The sequence below is a fragment of the Antennarius striatus genome, chromosome 19 (genome assembly GCF_040054535.1).
Source record: "Antennarius striatus isolate MH-2024 chromosome 19, ASM4005453v1, whole genome shotgun sequence".
NCBI classification, from domain to species: Eukaryota; Metazoa; Chordata; class Actinopteri; order Lophiiformes; family Antennariidae; genus Antennarius; species Antennarius striatus.
In genome coordinates, this window is record NC_090794.1 from 14,435,487 (window position 1) to 14,457,599 (window position 22,113).

General features: G+C 39.5%; 1 protein-coding gene across 1 annotated transcript; it reads right to left on the reverse strand.

The window, feature by feature from the left end:
- Nucleotides 1-287: 287 nt before the first annotated feature.
- Nucleotides 288-18,187, reverse strand: si:ch211-225h24.2 (uncharacterized protein LOC564539 homolog). Its single transcript, XM_068342745.1, has 4 exons — nucleotides 17,785-18,187; nucleotides 11,224-11,280; nucleotides 3,998-4,113; nucleotides 288-1,729 (listed from the first exon to the last, which is right to left on the reverse strand). Exons 1-4 carry the CDS (start codon nucleotides 17,869-17,871, stop codon nucleotides 1,291-1,293), a joined length of 699 nt encoding a protein of 232 aa, XP_068198846.1. The 5' UTR covers nucleotides 17,872-18,187; the 3' UTR covers nucleotides 288-1,290.
- Between the last annotated feature and the right edge of the window lie 3,926 nt (nucleotides 18,188-22,113).

The following is a 22,113-nucleotide window of genomic DNA, read 5'->3' on the forward strand; positions in this document are numbered from 1 at the left end:
ATTTTTAGAGAAGTGATATTCAGTGATTGATTTTGTTCAAAACTTCTACATCAAGGAAAACATGTCAGTGGTACAGCTCATTAAGATATACCTTGACACGCACAAGTAAGCATGTTCTTAAATGTAGTGAAATGAGATTCAAGATGTGGCAAGTCACATTCGTGTCCAAATTTGGGAAAATAAGTCGAAGATTTTGTGGTATTTTAATACCTGCTGATTGAGAACTTGGGTGTCTGTTGCTTAATGTACAAATGAAAAGCATCTGTTGAAAGAAAGAAACAGAGCCAGACAGTCCAACTTAATATTTATTCTGCTTGATAAAATGCAACCACACTTCTGTGTGAATTAATAAAGGTGACAGGAATCCATAAAAGTGGACCTGTACCTGTGTACAATCCTGAGTGAAATGAAGTGGACTTCATTACAAATCTAGGCAAGAGGAAAGACCAGAGGCATCGAAAGCCACATTTACTTAAAAGAGTTGTTTTTGTCCTACACAGACATGCATTGTATAACCAACCAGCTTTTTGAGCACAGCTCACAAACACAAGTGTTGTTCTGATTGGGGTCGCTATCCAGGACCACTGGTTTCCAACTGGAAACCAGGAGGTCACTTACAAGCAGAGGTCGTATGACGGTTTATGCTGGGTGGACAAAACTGAACTCTGTGATGAGCAGAGGATGATTTGGTGTGGTTCAAATGACAACGAACATGTGATGTCATTCTACTGATCAAAGGCACAGGCAAAAAAGAGTCGCAGGTAGCAAATTAAGAGTTTGAGGTTGCTTTCATTTTTAACAACCACAGCACTGCAGCTCACCAAACCCCTCTGTGGAACCAGCTGTGACGCACTTACACAGTTGCAGACACTTTTTACCCATCTTGCCTCTAACTACACAAACATATTGCATAATTTTGAAGCTTCTCACTAATTTCCTAAAGAAGATGAGGGTTCCCACTCATGTTCTTCATTTTGTTGCTGTAAATGCATAGACAAACCTTAGTAGAGGGTTTGGTGATTCTTCATTGACTCCCCACTACTGACGGCCACATTAAGCACATGGAAATCACCTTTCACATTTGTTGACAATGTAAAACATCTAATTGTCAGTCCAATGGATCCCAGCTAGTATTTTACAGTAGTTTAAGGCTCTTATTTCTTGTAATTTACAGTATACACCAATGATTTTTAAAAATCCCATAATCCATAATTAAACTATAGAGACAGGAAGATATTTGGTTCAGGTCTTCATCCTGTTGAAGAGAGGGGTATCAAAGGTAAAACTCTACTATTTAAACCCCTCCCATGCGCTTTCCGACACAATCCCTCTGCTCATTCTGCTGATGCCAGCCAGCCTGACTTTGGCGAGGGCGGTCCACCTCACGCCGGCCGGCAAATTCTTGGAGTCCGACAAGTTAGCATAGCGGGAGGAGTCCTCCTCCAGACCCTGGCCTGCCCAGGAAGCCAGCTCTAAAGGGAGGCCTAGCGAGTCAGTGAAGGACACTGGTGTGTCACCTTTCTCGTTCATGTCCTTTGGGGTTTCATCTGTCCCAGTCTCAGTGATGTTCTCCACACATGGCGGCTCCCAGCCCTCCATCTTCTCCAGTTTTTTGGTGGGTGAAATCTGCCTCATAGTCATGGAAACATTCTCCCAGAAACAATGGCTCTTCTCTGGTTTGTCCTTCTTTTCCTTCTCCTTTTCATCATCCTTGATTTTCTTGTGAGCCCTTAAGAGTTATACAAAATGTTATCATAAAATAAGCGCTCAAAGGTCATATTTCTACCATACATACGAATGATAGACGTGTGTGTCTTAATCATGAAGAGCGGGACTTTCACCTAACAGCAAGCCATTGTATAGAATATCCTAGTTGTTTATCATAGTAGCAGCATTAATTTAAGGTTTCCTTTTCACATATGTTCCACTTCCTCAAAGATTCTTCAAGATAATAAGTGCTGGCAAACGACATAAACAAGTTCAAGTGGTCATACATGACTCCATTATTTCCAATCAATTGTGAGTAAATCCCCTTCTGTTCTCAACCTGTATTGTACTTGTGGTAATGACACCAGTATCTGCACTCTTTGTCTTCCATGTTTGCTTTGCAAAGCCTGTGATTAAACACCAGTGGGTCCAGATAGGGGTCGTTTTTGTTTGTTCATTACACACAAACTACTTGACAAATCACCAAGAAACTGGGTGAAAATGTGGAGAATGTGACATGGAAGTGCAAAGGAGCAGAGTGGGCAATGGGAATTCAGACTAATGATGGTACTAATGTGATTCTAATTTCTCGAGGTATATCACAGCTAAAAAAGCATTTTGTAAAGTAGCTTGCGATGTCCTGCTTTCATAATGTTGTTGTCAAATTCTTATTAGCAGCTAAAAGCAATGAGGAACACTGGTTAATATTGGGGGGGGGCAATTATTTAATTTCTTAAAGGCAGGATACACCCCGGATGTGACGCCAGCTCATCGCAGAACCACACGGAAAACGAACAACCACTCACGCCCACACCTACAGACAATATGGCAAGATCAAGTCACCTACACTGCATATTTCTGAAGGTGGGAGGAAGCCAGAGACCCGGAGAGAACCCACACAAACACTGTGAGAAATAAACAAGTCTTTGCAGAAGGGGATTGAACCCAGAACCTTCTTTCAGTGAGGCAAGATCGCTATCCACAGCGACACTTTGCCAACCCCCCACCAGCTAATACCCTACTAATTAAATTGTAATCAATCAGCGTGAGGGGTGTGTATGTTCTCCCTGTGTGTGTGGGTTCTCTCCAGATTCTCTGGCTTCCTTCCACCTTCAAAAAAAACTGTCCACGATAATAAACATGTGTGTTTGTCTTTCATGTGATGCCTGCTTCTCATCATCTAACGAAAAAAAAATTAACTGTGAACATATTTGCAATATGTCAGTGTATCCTTTTATATACAGTGGTACCTCTACTTACGAATGTCTCTACTTACAAAATTTTCTACTTACGAAATTTCTCAGCAGGAAAATATTGCCTCTAGTTACGAAAGAAATTTTGACTTACGTAAGGTAAAATTACAGTATGGGCTGATACTCGCAGCTCCCACAGGTTCCTGAACGCAACATTCTCATAGCTGCTCTGCCACTGGCTATTACCCAGTATCTTCCTGGCATCCCATTGGCTAAGAGGGACCTCTGTTTGGAGCTAGATCAGTGTTTATGCAAGGTCCTCGTCATTTGGCTCTCGCCCCGTGAGTTGTTCTGTTAGTTTTGCGCAAATATACTGTATTAACTTTTTGAGTATTCACTATGGACCCCAAGAAAGTGACGGAGAAAAGAGGAAAAGAAAAGACGAAGAAAATATTTTTTTGTCCGCACAAACAAAGCAAGAGATAATAGAAAAGCATGAGAAAGGGATGCGTTTGGTTGATCTCGCCAAAGAATATGGCCATAATGCATCTACAATCAACACGTTAAAACAAACAAAAGGAAGTTTAAGGAGTTTAAGGCATTGCGTGAGTGGATGGAGAAGTTCAAAAGGAGGACTGGAATTCCCTCTGTTCATGGTGAGATAGGAGCGCATATGAACCCAAGAGGGCAAAAAACAATGAGGACAGCAGTTAAAAGGTAAATGACCGTCATTATTATTCTTTACTCTATTCTTTGTTTTTTACGTTATGCACAACTCTCATTTATTGTGTAATAATCTAATTGTAAGATGTATTTGTTACATGTTTTGATGTATTTTTATGCTTTATAAAACATTTATGTTGGAATTTTTGGGGGCTTGGAACGGATTAGGGCATTTGCATGGAAAACGCGTTTCTACTTACGTAATTATCTACTTATGTAATTTCTTCCAGAACCAATAATTTCGTAAGTAGAGGTACTACTGTATGTAGAAATATGAAGTTTAAGTTTAGTATTGTGATGAAAAGTTTTCATGTAAAAACACATTGAGTGCATGTAATTCTCTGTTAATGATTAATAATTGTGTGTAACCTCACCCTCTGTGGGCTGCCTGCTTTACCCCAGTCAGCAATAAGCATTCATCATCTTTGGAGGACAGCATCTTCTTGTCCTTCCTCTCTTTCTTGGACATGATCTTTTTCACCCGAGCCTCCTGACAGAAACCAGCAAATGAGAAATTTAATTTCAAATCCATTTATGCAGCCCCAACACAGAAACATCCCAGATCCTCAGAGGGATTTGAATCCCAGGCCTTCTTGCTGTGAGGGAACAAGGCTACCCTCCAGGCCACTACGCAACTCTCTTTTTAAATGAAACATTTACCCTCATCTGTTGAATGTTATCTCTGATATCTGTTTGCGAGTCACTTATCATTCCTGAAGAGGGAGATTTCATAAAGACAGCTTTAGAGGAATTTAGAAAAGAAGCCTCATGTTCAGATTGATGAACGTGCATTTTTTTGAAATTGTGAAGGAATGAAGCAAGACACTAAATCATCTACAGCTCCATCATTCGTTCATCATTTTTAGTCAGGCACACAATTTTTTTTCAAAGGAATATTTGGAAACACACTTTTAACATAAAGTTAGACAATAATGTCAATAGTACTCTCATGTTTGAACCCTAAATATGAGCCTTCTGTCAGGCAATAGTGAGCTTAGCACAAAGACTGAAACTGGAGTGTGTCAAGCATAACGGTCCCACAGTGATAAAATATGATATCAAGAAATTTACATTCTAAAATAAAATGGCGATTAGTGATTTCACAGATGTTCATGTACTGTATGACAGTGACTGATGTTTGTTCTAAAACCAACAAATGTTAAAGAATCTGCTTACTTACCTCACAAAAAATCACTAATTAATATGTTAGCTTATATAACCTGTAAGATAGCTAGTGTTAAAATCACAAACTGCTGTTTTATAGTGGATCATGTGCTGAATTATTATTAGTAGTACAAAAGTTACTCTGCGAGCACAAGAGCAGACATCACTGTATAAATTGCATAATCGCAGGCCCCTGGTGTGTGTATGTGTGTTTGTTTCGGGGGCCTGTAAACACATATATACGTACTGTATATGTATATATGCAGGTTTAACAAAAGATATAGTAAGAGTGAAGGATTAATTTCCCCATGTGGACAGTAAGGTGGATTTCTTTCTTCTTCTTCTTTCTTCTTCATGTATGAAAGATTGAATTATTAACAACAGATGAAGTTGACAGAACAGAAAAGTATCAATTTATTCATCCTCTGTAGTCCGTTGTAGCTGTTGAATGTCACAATAAATGTCACTATATAGTTAAACACAGACACGTGTGAATAAACAGTTGTGTGTGAATTAGGACATGTGATCTCTTTTTTTGTTTATGCTTCCATCTTGAAGCGATTGAGAACACTTCAGCCTAAAATAAAACCTTATTAAGTTTTTCTTTGAGGATGTTTTTATGGACTGAAAGGACATTATTTTGTGATGAATTGTTTATCCAGTGGATTGATTTAAATGCTTGGATAAGCATGGCCTGGATAAATGAGAATCTACAAAAATACTTTATTACAACAGATTTATTTGTTGTGTGTCTGTATGGGTGTTCTGGAAGGCAGATGAAGTATTCAGAAATTGAACAATGTTGTTAAAGGTCAGATATACACCAACAATATGCTGCAGCAAAAAAAAAAAAAAAAAAAGACTTAACATTTTACACGTTAATAAAAATATGAGCTGAACAGAGCTCTTCAGTCTGCATGAGCCTGAGCATGAGCATCTGACTGTCCAGACCTCAGCGGGGGGAGAATGGTCAACTGAGCCTCATGTGATTTTCACTGAAGACCCCTGTTTACAGCAGGATGCCTCTGGAGAACAAGCTGCATCTAAAAACCTTCACCTCTGATTATCTGAAGTGTGGGAGAACTTTAAACAGAGGCCAAATGATGTGGTGCTCTGCAAACCGGACACTTTTCTAATCGCACAAATACAACTTCTGTGTGAGCACTTGTGAAAACACTAGAAAAAAACAGAGGAGATGGGACAACAGCTATCTGTCTGTCTGTCTGTTGTATTATGCACTGTTGACGGCCAAATGAAACACTGGGTGTGTACTTATTTCTAGGAGTGCTTCTAAAAGAAAGCTGCGGCCAGCAACACTTCCACAGACACACCGGTTGACTTTCTCACCGCAGAAAGAGCCTGAGCGGCGCTGACTTGGCAGGAACATTACACCACATTCCAGTGGAAGTCTCTCCTGTCCCGCGTAAACTCCCTGGATTCCCCTGTCACCATTGAATTCCTCCCTCCTAGTGCAGTTTTCCACCAAGCACGGACATTGCCCTCCAGGTTGATTCTGGAACACAGTTTTGGCACGGATTCTCTTCATGCCTGGGAAGAATTCCCAATGTCAATTGTCAAGGTTATGATGTTTACTCCTCTTTGCATCTGGGCTGGCTTAGGTTACCTTTATCAAAACATTCTCAGTACTTACGACATAACGTGATGAATGTATCTCAACTTTGTGACCTTGTGTTTCTTTATGTAAAACACAAGTGCTTATGTTTTATCTCTGCGATGAAGACCAGAGGTTATTACAGCTATAACCAGCTGATAAGCAAACAGGTGAGCAGGCAATAATATGTTGTTAAATGGTTGAATAGTTTATAAAGCATGATCTCAGACAGAGTAGTTTGCCTCATGATTATACAATCTTCTCATTAAAATTATCAAGCATTTTATGGATTCTCAGACACTTGACTCATCCTGACTTTGCTATTTCAAGAAGAGACAGATGCTATAATTAATCATCTCTAATCTCATCTCCCAATATCACAAACACACCTGAGAACAAGCCCACTGCCCATTTCTTCGAGTTCCATCATACAACACCCTGTCTATGGCCTTTAAACATTTACTAGCTGGACTAGCCACTCATTACTGATATCCGCAAAGTAATTTTCTCTGGTCAAAACTAATTACAGATCTTCATGACAGCATTTGGATTAGTAAGCCTCAAACTCCAATGTGTATGTGGTTTGTCATTCCAGATATGTATGATTCCTAAGATGCCATACTCTCTCTCTTCTATCTGCTTCATCTTCCTGTGAGTTATCGAGTGTAAAATCTGTATCAGATGAACTGTAGTTGGAACTTTGCAAAGCAGAGAGCAGGAACGAGTGTCTTTACAACATGTAGCTACATTCTTGACGTGTGTGCGTGCATGCATGTGTGCACATTCAGAATGTATTCTTTATTCTCGCCAGCATTAAGCTCCAAAGGAGCCAAGCACCTCTCCAGCCAAAAAGAAGGTAAACCAAGCTGCTCACAGAGGCTCATGGTGGGGGGAGCTTTACCTACAGATTCATGCCTGGCAAAACAATAGAACTCTTATTGAGCCAGACATTTTCCATCCATACCACGGAGATGGAAACTTGGAGATTAAAGGGGCCTTTGGAAAATATTGCCTGTTGTGTTTGTTTAAAACAATTCAGCTTTTTTCAAAGAACAACCAAGTTGTTGTTTCTGGATGTCATGAACAATCCTCAGCTTTACTCAAACATTCACATTTAACAGATTAATATAAATTTGATGAAACTTTGCTAATACTACAACTAGGGAGGAAAAAACAAACATTTTAGATAAGTGTACTCCACATGAAAACATATCATCTACGCTCTCTCTTACTGACCTCCCTGAAGAAAATATCCGGTTCATGGAAAAAAACAAAAATTTAATTTCAGAAGAAGCAGACAGAAGCTCCCACAAAATACATCAATCCAGTATGAAGAATAAATCCAGGTTGCCAAACTGACTCAGCATCAAAAGCAAAGGTCTGCAGCTCATAATGTATTATGAAACACCATCTAACCCAGCCAGAATCCATGAAATTTTAAATATTACCCACTTTGTTATGTTTTCCAACAATCACCAAAAACCCTTAACTCAGGGCATTAGTTGTGGAAATATTTGGCTCTAAACAGTGTTTTTCCTGCTTACTCTTTAATACCCAACAATCCCTGTCATATTTTCACATATAACTAGGTGCATTAATTTTTTATTTGAACCAAACCAGAGTTAGTAGTTCTTGGAATAATGGAAAGACAATCCAAGATGTTTTTTGGGCTTGGATTATACTAGAAAATTGTATTGTCTTTGTTCTTACTGATTCTTCAACAAAATGGTCTGTTTCTCTACAGGTCATTTCCTTCATATTTAAGAATGTGACAATAACAGTCTGATCTTGTCAGGAGTCCTAGGTTTTCTTTCTAACTGTTTTCTTTTGCACGCATTCGTTAGGTCCAGATTTACCAATAGTGGAATTCTCTTTTCACTGGAGCAACACTGTTCCTTAAAGCAGAACTCATTTATATTCACTAATACGTCATCTGTGGACCTTCAATATTTGCTAGTGCAGCATAGAAAATGTAGTTAGTGACTGGTCAAATGCGTAAAGTAAAAGTAACTATCAAATCATTATTAAAAGTGCTGCAAGACCAGTGTTTAACCATGACTACATGCAAATCCACAAAACCAGCATGAGAATGAGGAAAATCTAAGAGCAGTAAATGACTGTCAGTCGACCACAGCCCACTGTTGGCGGACTCTTATCAGATCTGTTCATTAGTGGGTTGTGATATGCGAAGGGAAAATTTTTGTCACCAATTATTCTGTTTTTGTCGAACTTCATTTGGTCAGTAAAGTAAGATTTCTGCTTTTCTTGTGACACAAACAGGATTTTTAGTAATCCAACAGCACAAGAGAGAAGCTAGTGAGGGAGACCAGACACGCCTTTCAGCATCTCAGTGACACTTTGTGCAGACCTGCTCAACAAACTAGTGACTTAAACTTCTTTTGGGAGGTGGATTCGAAATTGAGACTACAACAAACATAAACCCACAACAATATTCATGTTTGCCAGCAATCAACCCAGAGAACCATAATTACAGTGTCATATGTCAGAGGATTATCAAGAGAGCACATTAAAATATCTAAAAAAAAAAAAAAAAAAGGAAAATGTTTGATATCTTTCTATGTGACTCATAACAATAGTTTGACCTTTGAGTAACACAATTTCCCACTCTCCTCCATTTATTGAAAAAGAAACATATAGTCAGTAGGAAACAGCAGGCTTGACTTTGTCTTTAGCCAACAAAATGCATCTGACCTCATTGACTTTCATGTTTTATCATGTCTGGTTACTCTATAACAATGGTCTTTTGTGTGTGTGTGTGTGTGTGTGTGTGTGTGTGTGTGTGTGTGTGTGTGTGTGTGTGTGTGTGTGTGTGTGTGTGTGTGTGTGTGTGTGTGTGTGTGTGTGTGTGTGTGTGTGTGTGTGTGTGTATTCAAGGCCTACACATGGGAAACAATTATGTACTTGAGTGTAAAATAAATGTCTTTATTGTGGGATAAAAAAAGGACTGGACGTGCAGGATTTATGTATTATATTATATTTGTAAGTATTATGCTAACCAGCTGCTGACTCTTCATCATAGAGACAACTGGAAGGCATTATTACATTGAACTCTCAGTATGGAAGTGAATAATCACAAGAGAATATTTATCAAAATTTCAAACAGTTCTTTTAATTTTCATTGAATTGTTTCAGTGCTTTTCTTTTGACACAAACAGGCTTTTTAGTGATCCTACAGCACAGGAGAGAAGGCTAGTGAGGGAAAGCAGACACGCCTCTCAGCATCTCAGTGACACTTTGTGCAGACCTGCTCATCAACAAACGCGAGCAGTGGCTTAAACTCCTTTTGGGAGATGGATTTGAAAATTGAGAGTAGAACAAACATGTAACCATATTCATGTTTGCCAGTGCTGCAGGTGTTTAGCAAGAAATTGGCAATGCTTGAAGCACTGGACTTTGTGTGTCCTAACGTGAACACAACACAGCCGATGGTAGAAGAGTCTCACCCTTCCACAGTGTCGGAGCAGTCTGCAGCTATTTTCAGCCTTGTTTTTCTTCCACCGTTATTGTTCCCATCCAAAAGACCCAGCTCCTCAAAAGAATGCTGTGTTTCCTTCCTCTCTCCAGCATGGGCAGCTCTATCCTCGCAAACAGGCGCATGAAATATGTCCTGTGAACTGCATCACCTTCAACATGTAGTATACGTGCGGCAGGATGGCAGTGAGAGGTCAAAGACAAAGCATTGTGAGGAGTTCAGGTGCACACAGAAAACACACCATTTAAGTAAATAATGGTTGTCGGCACACGTTAGAAGATGCTACATTGAGCTGCCACGCACTCTATAAGGCCACGTATTCTACAAACAATATCATAATGTGTCTTAAACGTCTGAAAACCTGTGGACACAATCTCACCTCACAATTATATAAATATCATAAATATCAGTTTTAAGGCAGGTTTTAGAGATAAACTGTCAGTTATTTGTAAATGTTAGATAACTGTGCATTTAGTGATAGTGGTGCAGTTAAATGGGGGTTGGGATATATCGCATCAAATTTTGCTACCAAAGTTATCACAAAAATGTTTTACCCAGCTGATTGCTCTAGTTTTTCATGTTAACTTGAGGGGCACCAGTAGCTCAGTCCACAAAGACCAGCCCAGCTCCCAAACACTACCGAGGTGCCCTAAAGCAAGGCACTGAACCCCACAAATTCCTCCTCAGGCGCTGCTAAGTGACTGCATGTCAATTCATTAACTGCCCATTTACAGGTCATTTGTGTGTGTGTGTGTGTGTGTGTGTGTGTGTGTGTGTGTGTGTGTGTGTGTGTGTGTGTGTGTGTGTGTGTGTGTGTGTGTGTGTGTGTGTGTGTGTGTGTGTGTGTGTGTGTGTGTGTGTGTGCGAGCGTGCATGCATGCGTGTGTGTGTGTGAGAGAGACAGTGACTGCGTGCTCAGGCCTGTTAATGTGTTTAATATATTAAATGAAAAAAGAATTTCCCCCACTGGGGGAAACTTGAATGTTAAAACATTTTAACTGTTGAATTACAAAGACCCCGGTCCACACACAGCTCCACCGTGTCCCTTTAAGGATAAGAACAGTATTAAAGGCACACAGTTTACAGAAAAACCCTGCAGGTGGAGGAATCCTCTGCCCCTCAGGCTGAACCTCAGTCACACCATGAAGCCATTTCTACTCATGTGTTGGTAAACTCTCTGGTGACACCAACCATGACTGTCATAATGTAATACTGTGAGCACACGTGTGTGTGTGTGAAAGCAAGAGCGTGGTGGATGGGTGTGTGTGTGTTTATATGTCAACATTGAGTCGCGTGTAAACAGAGTATAGGTGTGATGTTATGCTGTTTACCTTAGATACTGTAGAGACAGCGTCCTCCTCCTCTTCCTCTACTTCTATGTCTTTACCCTACACCAGACATACACACACACACACACACACACACACACACACACACACACACACACACACACACACACACACAAACACACAAGCACAGGTCAAAGGTGAGTAAACATAGCATGAAATTCTTTGTGTGTGTGTGTGCGCGTGTGTGTGTGGGTGGGTGGGTGAAGGCCTTCCTGTAAAATGCAGGGCAGCCCTTTAAAGTAATAATATAAACACCCTGAGTATGGAGGGTGATGTGGAGAGGAGGGTGGAGGAAGGGGAAGCTACTGAACACAGCTGGCTGGTTTTAGCGCGAGAGAAAACACATTCATGACCTGCGATGACAGAACAGAACCCGTGCCGGTACAGAATGGAATGGACCTATTTCGGTTCCATTGTGATCCAGCCTCCAGACATTTTTTCAGACATCCTTTGTAAAGTATTTGGGTTATAATGTCATTGTTTTTCCTTCTTTATGTGAGGCGTTTTCGTTTGACTAAACGTTGCTATATTTAACAGTAGCTTGCTTGGAGTTCATCTACATTCATGTTTACATTGTGACTGGTTGTCTGTTTGTCCCTTTTCTCTTAGCAGCTTCATGTAAAAACAAATGAAAGAACCTCCTAAATGTTTCTGTCTGTCATTGTTTACCATTTTTGGTTACTGTACTCCTGAATCCACAAGAATTCTGGCCTTTAAAAGGAAAATAATGATTGGCTATTTTAATCTTTGCCCACCCTTACTCTACATTTATTTCAGCTTGACCACTTTAAACTTGCATTCTTCAGGTACATTAAGTTTTAATCAGTTTTAATTGATCAGTGTCCTTGTTTGTGTGCGTCCCTGTGTCTTTCACGGACATATTTTGACAGGAAAGCACGATCGTCAGACAGCATGTGTCCCTGGGGCGCAAGCTTTAAATGCACTTCCATTCAATAAACACATTCACAATTTTTTTCATTTCTCCACTTAAATTTCAAATCCGGAAATTGCCATTATGTTTTGATCTCACTCGAGTTTTCTGTCATTACTTTCGGGATGCATAAACGTCATGTTGGGATGCACAAATTTTTGTTGAAGCACATCCCAGTGTTGCACTACCTTCCTGAGGTAAAAAGAACTCTGATTGATTCACGATTAATACTCTTTTGGTTTGTGTACGGTGTCTGAACAACTTTATGCATTTGATTAATGCACTTTTTTTAATAAAAATTTTGCGGTATTTTCTTACGCCTGTGTAACTATGCTTGGGCACAGGGCAAAAACAATCAAATCATTAATTACCTTCATCGACAAAATCTAATTTGAGCGATTGTAATCAGGTACAGTTTGGCATAAATCCTTATGATGTGGCTTTAAGTTGCTCCTAGGCATTAAATCACAAAACAAGGGAAATAAAAAGTCATCAGACGTGCAGCTGAGCCTGAGTTGAAGGGAATTCAGTAAAGTGATCAAAGCTGTGAGGATTTTATACGTGTAGCAGGGGGAAGGAGGAGGAGGAGGAAGAGGAGGAGGACAGATAGAGTTTGGACATGTCTGAGCAAATTCTGCTGAGTCTACAACACTAGTGTTGATCAAACACAAACTCACTAACACACACTGCCTGTGGACTGTTAAGGCATTAACAATGTGAGACAGGGGGAGAGGCAGGCGTGGGGAAATTGGAGGGGGAGAAAAGAGTGTTTCTACAAAGAATAACACCTGACAAAAACAGCAGTTCTGTTTTTTCCACCTTCTTGATCTGTTTTTATCCTTGAATCTGTAGCACAATCCAACAAGATTACTGAACAATACAGATTCACAGCAAATATCAATGCAGTAGTTCTCAAAAGTGTTTGTTTTCCTAAAATTCAGTACATCTGACATTGACTTTCTGCTTTCTTGACAGTCACAATGTTCACATATTTGGACACTAAGCACGTTGCTGCACAAATAGGGGACGTTAGCTTTGCATGAAGACTGAAAAAAATGGACAGAACTCTCCAGGCTGTTACTGCGTTCACATGACGTACACAAAATAGATTAGAAGAGATTGCTCCACTTATTCTGGTGCAGAAGCATTCCTGACTTGTTACCCTGACTCCTACCAGGTACATAGGATTTAAAAGGTTCTGTTGTGTGCTTGTGCTGATTTTTGTGCTTTTGAGTTCTTTAAATGGAAAACCAAATAAAATAATTTTGGAGCTCCTTGTAAATGGGCTGAAACAATTGGTACAGTTTTTTATTTGGCTGTACTTCTGTTACTGTGTTCATGTTGCCAGCAGTATTGGATTTGGATGCCGCTGGTTTTTGGACACTTGTAGTTCTTTACACCACCAGTCCTTCAACCAACTAATAAAAAAAAACATGTCCTTTTCCCAACTTTGATGCTTACAATAAAAATGTTTGATGATAGAGATCTAACTGGTCTGTAGAATATTCATTCATGCATTCATCTTCAAAATCACTTCTTCCAATTTCATGGGTCACGTGGGTTGCTGGAGCCTGTCCCAGAAAACTTACGGGCGAGAGACAAGTGACACTTCGGGCGCGACAGTGGTGCACCGCAGAGCCACACGAAAGACAGACAGCCACTCATGCTCACATTCACAACTATAGACAATTTGGAACAATCAGTTCACCTGAAGGGCCTGTTTTTGGAGGTAGAAGAAAGCTGGAGAACCTGGAGAGAACCCACACAACCACGGGGAGAACACACCAACTCCACACAGAAAATAGTCTATGGAATATTAAAATCTTAAAATTACAATATACAACAGTTGAAAAAAGCTAGAATTTTCTAGTGTCAAGATGATTTTGTTTCGACTCTTGAGATATAACTCACAACTGTAATCCACACAGCTTTACCTTTGTTATCCTCACCACTAATGATTTAGGTGTGCAAAGTCTGTGTTCAGACCTGACCTGATCTCACTTCACAAAGACGATTCCAATGGTGACAGTAAAGTGGATTTATGGAACTATTCAGATGTGTTACCTCTGTAAGCCGCAGACAAACAGGTACGTTCATCTCCTGCAAGCTCACAGCTGCCTCTGACAGCCTGTTGAACTTGAACAGAGAATGAGTGTTGTGAAAGCAAGCTGTGGCACAGGGCCTGATCTGTAGTCACCCCAGGGCACAGTGGACGAACAGATATGAACAGTTTTACTCCTGCCTTCCCCCTTTGTGTTCTCCCTCTTGGTTTGTGAGGGTGAAACATTCCTCCATAGATGAATGTGCTGTATGGATGAGGTCTGTCAGTTTAAGCTCACTGAATTGGCACATAATCATCTGTTCTGCCAATTAAAGAGGAGAAAACACGATAAGAAAAGTAGACTTACATATCTCGCAATAAGTAAACATTATAATTTAGTTAAGTGATTTGAGAAAATAATAGAAAACACTTAGCTGTACAATCAGAGTAATGAGAGCTACGTGAGTCACCATTTCCATACCTGAAACACCAGGATACATATTGATGGAGAAAGTGACAGGGCAGCACTTGTGAGGCCCTTGAGTGAGGCCCACGACCCCGCTGAGACTGATAGTGAGTTAGGCGTTGACCCATCACTATTCAACCATATTACAGAACAGACAGAAAGGCAGAAATCCTGTCCTAAACAGCTGGATGTGTAATGCACTGGATGTCTGACCAGACCTGGTGTGAAGTCATTATCAGCACAGCAGCAAGGAAGTAAAAACAACTGCTGTGCTGATAATGACTTCACACCAGGCTTGACTCACAATGGCCATTAAACAATTAACAGAAAAGAACAGTTTGAATCTTTTACACATCCACAGAAACATTATAGGAGGGACACTATCTCTTTAGTCAATTCAGTAAAGATTAAAAAAAAAAAATTGACTTAAATTTTAACAGCATTGAATTAAAAAGGCAAATATTCAGATCACCTCGGTGCACTGGTGTCGCGCCCGGAGTTTCCCCCGCCTCACACCCTCAGTCAGCTGGGATAGGCAACAGCAGATGAAGTGGTTGACGATGAATGAATGAATAAATGAATGAATATTCAGATCATTTTCCATCTTTTGTTCATATGAGGTAAAACCTGCTGTTTTTTCCTGTCATGAAGATTGTTTCATTACCTCATATTTGTCTCTGAATCTCTCACTTCAAAGAAACAATACTAGCACTTAAGTGTTAAGAACAGTAATAATAAACAATGTTCTATACCAAATTAGTTTCATATAAAGAACAAACCACCAAATGTAGCAAAACTAAACTGAAGCTGATACTAATTTACAGGTCTGTTCTCAATAAACTAACACAGTGAGAAATTGATTAGGGTATTATTTAAGAAACAACCTGAAGATTTATTGTTTTCCTTGTATTCAAATATAGCAAGATGTACATATTTGTGTCTTGAACAATATAAATATCTCAGCAAACCTGAGACATGATTTTTACTATTTTCAGACTAATGAAAAAATTAACAGTTTAATGAATAGATTAATGTTATTTTGAAACCTGGTTTTATCATTAAAATAAACGCTTTGAGTTTGATTGGAGTCAGTCTTTAAAGCTTGATTATTTAGAGTTATTTTTAGTGGTTGTGAAGCAGACATGCTCCACTTGATTCAGCTACCCTTTCCCAAAACTGGAGATTAGAGGGCGACGCTGCAACCATCCGAACATGAGATAGGAATGCATGTCCAGACTGCGTTGTCATAGCTCTTTATAATGGTCTTGTCCTGTAACACTGCCAGGCTGCCTCTGCCTCTTCACTGTGTTTACTGCATTTTATGATCCGACCTCTGACCCCCGGAGGTTCTTTATTGCCTTGGTGACTGAGCGAGACCTACTCGCTGACTTTCCCAGGAATTCTGGGAGGAAGACATTCTGATCTCAGCAATTTTCAACCAAAGTCATGGCTCTGGTGACCAGTAACGTCACGCAACTGAGTTTACGTCAGCTCCTGAAAGGTGAGGTCCACTGGCATCGTTTTCCAGAAGAAAGGGTCACAGAACTCGATATTATCACAACAGAAGTTGAGAAATTGTGGGAAATAGGGTTTGATGATCTTTCAATACCCCACTACATGTCCAGTGCACTGAAGGAGCTACAGTGAATGAAATCTGATAGATTTATTATCAGATTCACAGTACATTCCTTTAACACCCCAGTGCAAGTGTATTTTGGATGCATCCATATCCAGTTTGCTAGTTAAATGATGCACAATCTAAGCACAAACTAAGACCAATGTATTCAGACCCTTGATGTTTTGTGTGTCTTCTTCTTCACCTCCCTTTAAACAGATGAAGCGCCGCTGTATCCATTCTGAAATCAACGTTTTCTGTCTCAATTCCATTCCGAATCTGAGTTCCCACAGACTGGACTTTACAACAAGAAATATAAATGTTAACTTTCTTTTTTTTTACTAGAACAGGATTATTGAATTATTTTATTCATGTACCTGTGTGTACCTGTGTTTGTGTATATGTGAGTGTGAGTCTTCTCTACACACAAGGACCAGCTTGATAGATTCCAGCTGCCTACAAATGCTGATAAAGATGATGGGGAGCTCCTTAGACCTCACACACTACTTACCATCCACATGTGAGTTTATACTTGAGAGTGGGTGTGTAGATGTGTGTGTTTGCAAAAAAAATTCTGCTCATTCATTTCATTTTGGGTGACAAAGCACGATTCTTCAGAATGTTAGTTATAGGTGTTGTGGCTGCAGCACAAGCTTATTTGAAAAACACAAATAGAAAAATATAAAACAGGTTTGTAGAACATTTCACATAGGGCATTTAAGAAAATCTGAATAGGGGGCTTCTCTGTGCCCCATTATAGACTTCTCTGCGCCCCAGTAGAGTTCCTTGTGCCCCAGTAGAGCCCCCTGTGCCCCAGTAGAGCTCTCTGTGCAGCAACGCTCTGGATGGTGAGGACTTGATTTAAGGAGAGAGTAAATTTAGGTTTCGTGTTAAGTTTAGGTAAGGATTAATGATCATGCTTATAGTTGGGATTTGTCTCCTGGAGATGTGGATTAAAACAATCAAACATTCTTCCTAAACAAGCGCAACCTTTCATAATATTTCTAATCCATACATATGGCTTTCCCTAATCCCTGATAACCCATTAATAACATTAAGACAGCATTTTTACTGTTTCCATTTAAAGATGTTGTTTCAGACCTCTCCTCCTCAGCAGATATGACATTCTGATTAATAGTCCTCTTCATCCTCCTGTTCTTTCTCTGTCCCATCTCAACGTAACTGCATCATTTTAGGATGTATAGAAACCACTTTTAAAATAACATATCACAGGTATAATTCAAATATGTAGTCATTCGTTTTCTACCAGTTTATAATGATAATAATGATAATAATAATCTTCAAACAGGTGAAAACTATCTTTCGGTGTTTTTGCTGCAGTCTAGCCCTACTTTCCAGAGATTTGTACAAAATACCAAACAGACAACGTGGACAACAGAATAAAGTTGTGTTTCACTTCTATAACCATGTTAGAATAAAGAAATCAACGGCATCCATGAACTGCGTTTACTCTGCATCTTTCTCATTACCTTGTAGGAGTGATGATAGTGCCAAGACATGTCGTCTTCCTCCGATGCGTAGTCCACCAGCACTTTACTCTTGCTTTTCTTGAACATAATTCCACAGGCTGTGAAATTCTGGAAAAGTTGCCTTTTGGCCAAAAATGTTAACGTTTTGCTTCGAACTGGACTTCTGGATAGATCGCAAAGACGCACCAGCGAAACGCGCTCCGTCCTTTTGGTTAATTCTCCTGTAATAAATCCACCAGACTTCAACTGATAGCAGCGTTCACTTGGTATGGAGATGGAGGGCTTTGTCTTTGACGTGAGTTTGATGCGTTTTTACGCAGACTCCGCCACCTGGAACTGCAGCAGTCGCTCCTCCCATATCCTCCGGTTCCCCGCAGTTGCCATGGTAGAAGTAGGTAGGGTCATACGTCTCATCTGAAGGCAAGCACCCAGTTTAACACGCTTGTTAAATAATTTAGAGGATCCTTTTTATCTGTTATAAATGGATCAAGGAGGGAGAAAACGTGGAAACGGATATTTACATTCTGACGCACAATGGAGGACCCCTGGACCCCTGACGCGCGTCAGGGGTCCAGGGATTCAAACAATGAAAGTCGAGAGAATGTCTCCGGTCGGTGTTATCATAGAATGCAACACATTAATGGGTAATAAATGAAGATGTCAGACGTATTATACTGCTGCTGTTCATTTTAATTCATGTTAGTCTGGACAGGCTTTTCAACTGAAAGGAGTATCTTCAACTTTTAAAGTAATTTACATCAATCCAGTCCTGCTAGAATTCGTAGGTGTCATAAATCTCTAAAATTTAAGAATGAATAAATTCCTTCTTACAAATGAAAGCCCAGTATTTCACAAGAAAACAAACATCAGTTTGATTTGCCCTTTGTTAAAGTTGAGCTGATATTTACTATAGACAAAGACTGTTGTATAAAACCAAATCCACACAGCACTGTTACAGGGATATCTCTGACACACACAGGCTGTCCTGTTTGGTGAAGGAGCAGAAATGTGATTAGACTGTATTATATGAACAGAAGACAGGAATTTCTCTCTCTCTCTCTCTCTAGACGAGGAATTATTAAAGATAGCCCTGAAAAGGAAGAACACTAACACAAGAATGAACAAAGCGAAGAAAATTGCTAACGAAACACCTGAGACACCTCCTCACACAAGTAGCTCTGAGAACGAAAATGACAACAGTCTGAAAGAGGCCGTAACAGAAAAATATGATTTGCAAAAGATAATCCTATCCTCTCTATCCTCTCTCTCTCTCTCTTTCTCTCTCTCTCTCTGTCTCTCTCTCTCTCTCTGGTGCCAGGCGAAACAAGTGACACATTATGCTGGTGGGCCGATCTCTTAAAATAGCTGCGGTTTAGCTCTGTTTAAGACCACTCACCTGATTCAAAGGTCTTTAAATTCCTGATTCAATGTCTACATTATACAGTAAGTCACCAGGGGAACTGTTACATGTGATGAAACCTGGAAGGAGCTAAAGAAACTCTGTTTTCCTCTTTTCTGGCATCTATTTGGAAAAAGTGGAGTGAAGGCTGTTTTCAACCACAGAATTTGTTGTTCAGTGTCACACTCAGCATATAATCTAAATATAAATATGTAATTGTACCTTTACTGCAGCCTCTGTCAGCAGTAAAGCAACAGGCTGAACAAACACATTATGAACATTTATGATGTTCTACAGTGTGTTTCTGTCATAATAAATTATTTTCTGTGGCAGGGTGTCCATTCTCCATTAGTGCAAACCGACACAACCCAAGACTGGATGTTAGGTCGTACCCATCACCTCTCAACCGGCAGGTCATTGACCTATGACACCGAAGGTCATCAACCGTCATCTGTCAATTTGAGTCCCTTTCTTGGACATACATTCCCACATTATCTCTACTGTGGTTATTTACAGTCTTGTGGTTTAGGGTTAATTGAGCTATATCATGCTCATAGCTCAATTTGATGTTCCTGATGTCATTTAGAAAATCAAAACTGAGGTCAGTAATGATGTTGTATCAGGTTAAATGACTATATGCACTACTTTTTAATTAATAAATGTCTTTTTCAAACTACGAAACAATTCTTGATTTGTTCAGCATTTCACAGAGCCGCTCTTGAAGATGTTCCTGAGAGACTCTGCTGAGCTTCAATGAACAGTTGGTGTCCAAGGAGTGACTTCAGACCGCTACACAGACTTTGGATTACTGCCTCCATGTAAGAAGCACGTGCTGATTGTCAAACTCTTGACAGTATAGTCTTTTGTATGTGTAAAGGTAATCAAATGTGTTCAATATCATTAGGCAAGCCAGATCAGAGTCATACAGTAATAAAGGCCATGTGGAGTAAATCATTAATTGAATCATTAGTGAGAGGAAATGGGTAAGGATTAGTGTTACTGCAAGTAAACATTGATTTTCACTTCTAACACTTTTGTTGTGTATTAGATATACATTGCGCCCTCGTTCCTCGCGGTTAATGCGTTCCAGGAACCACACACAATTGACAAATTCCACAATCGTGCAACAAACTATTTATCTTATTATTTACGGTAATTTAAACGTTTATGAACCCTCCTCATATATATATTAAACCTTTTCCCACACTCTTATCGACTGTTTAAAGCACTTTTGTGTCTCACGTAAGTACGACACTCATGGAACCGAGCGCACATCCGGATGCCGTAATGCGCATACGGCAGTGACGTGCGCTCAGGTGAGGCACAGCCGCATCTACCTCTCTATACGTCGCTATTAAAATGTTCAAATATGTTTGCTCTCTGAACTAAATTTCCATAATTTAGCTAATGTATAGCATATAATATACAGTGTTTTTTGTCAACATCTGTATGTGTGTAACGTCTTTCTTGAGTTGAAACAGATGGGAAAAGGCACAAGGTGAGGCACGCAGTTCTCCTGCCTCATGGTAGGGGGCACTAATGTACCCAGGGATTTGGCCAAGGAGTTTTCTTTGCCCATAGAAGAAGTGACAGCAAACTAGTCCACCCATTCATTTGTTTTCCGCTCTCCTTGCCTTACAATAAAAATGGAGGATTGCATATCTCAACTCGAAACTTTTTCGATGCTTTTGTTCAGAAGGAGCTGCACATGGACTTCATTTATAAGTAAACGTAACATAGAGGACGAGAACCTTACAAGCCTTTGGCTTCTACCCGTCAACCCTTTTTTTTTCTTTTCGGATGTTGTTGTTGATGTCTCAACACTGATGAAAATAAAATCTGTTGCAATAACATGTCTGGAAAGAAGAAAATAAACTGAATAAATAAATAAATAAATAAATAAATTAATTAATTACTTAATTAATTAATTAATAAAACATATAAGTAAACCTGTAGAAAACAACCTAACAACGTTTTTTTCCCATCAAATGTCCTAATTGTGTGTTTAAATAATTAAATTAAATTAATTTAATTAAATTAATTTAAATTAATGTTATGTTAAGGAAACAACATTAATTTTCATTGTTATACTGACGATACTCAATTATATTTATCAATTAAAACAAATTAATCTGATCAGCTAATTAAATTGGAAACCTGCCTCAGGGATATTAAATCCTGGATGCTTCACAATTTCTTAATGTTGAACAAGAACAAAACCGAGGTCATTAATATTGGGCCGAAGCATCTCTATCATTGCAATTCACTTAGGTAGCATTGCTCTATCCTCCACCAATGAAGTCAGGAACTAACTTGAGAGTGATTTTTGATCAAGATCTGTCTTTTGATTCTCATATTAAGTCTGTATCCCGGACAGCCTTCTTTCACTTGCGAAATATTGATAAAGTTAGAAATTTCTTATCCTTTAAAAACCCAGAAAAAAAATCATTCATGCCTTTGTTACTTCTAGATTAGATTACTGCAATTTCTTATTATCGGGCTGTTCTAGCTCCTCTATTAGGACTCTACAGTTAGTTCAGAATGCAGCTGACCACTTACTGACTCCAACTAGGAGGAGAGAGCACATCTCTCCTGTCCTGGCATCACTACATTGTCTCCCGATTAATTATAGAATACAATTAAAACTCCTTATTATCACATATAAAGCTCTCCACTGTAAGGCTCCGTCTTACATTGAAGATCTTATTGAAGTCTATCACCCCCCCAGGGCCCTTCGATCCGAGGACGCAGGATTTCTGGTGACTCGTCGGGTTTTTAAGAGTAGAACAGGAGGAAGAAGCTTCAGCTATCTGGCCCCTCTACTCTGAAACAATCTCCCAGCTTCGGTCCGGGGGGCAGACTCCCTTAGCTTATTTAAGAGTAAACTAAAAACCCTCCTCTTTGATAGAGCTTACAATTAGAAATAACAC

What these genes read in the sequence shown, in the direction of transcription:
- si:ch211-225h24.2 (XM_068342745.1), bottom strand. Translation starts at nt 17,871, where the DNA reads ATGTTCAAGAAAAGCAAGAGTAAAGTGCTGGTGGACTACGCATCGGAG. An exon ending in CTGTCTCTACAGTATCTAAG is followed by an intron (nt 4,114 to 11,223) that starts GTAAACAGCATA and finishes GGTTTCTGTCAG; the next exon opens with GAGGCTCGGGTGAAAAAGAT. An exon ending in AAGCAGGCAGCCCACAGAGG is followed by an intron (nt 1,730 to 3,997) that starts GTGAGGTTACAC and finishes ATAACTCTTAAG; the next exon opens with GGCTCACAAGAAAATCAAGG.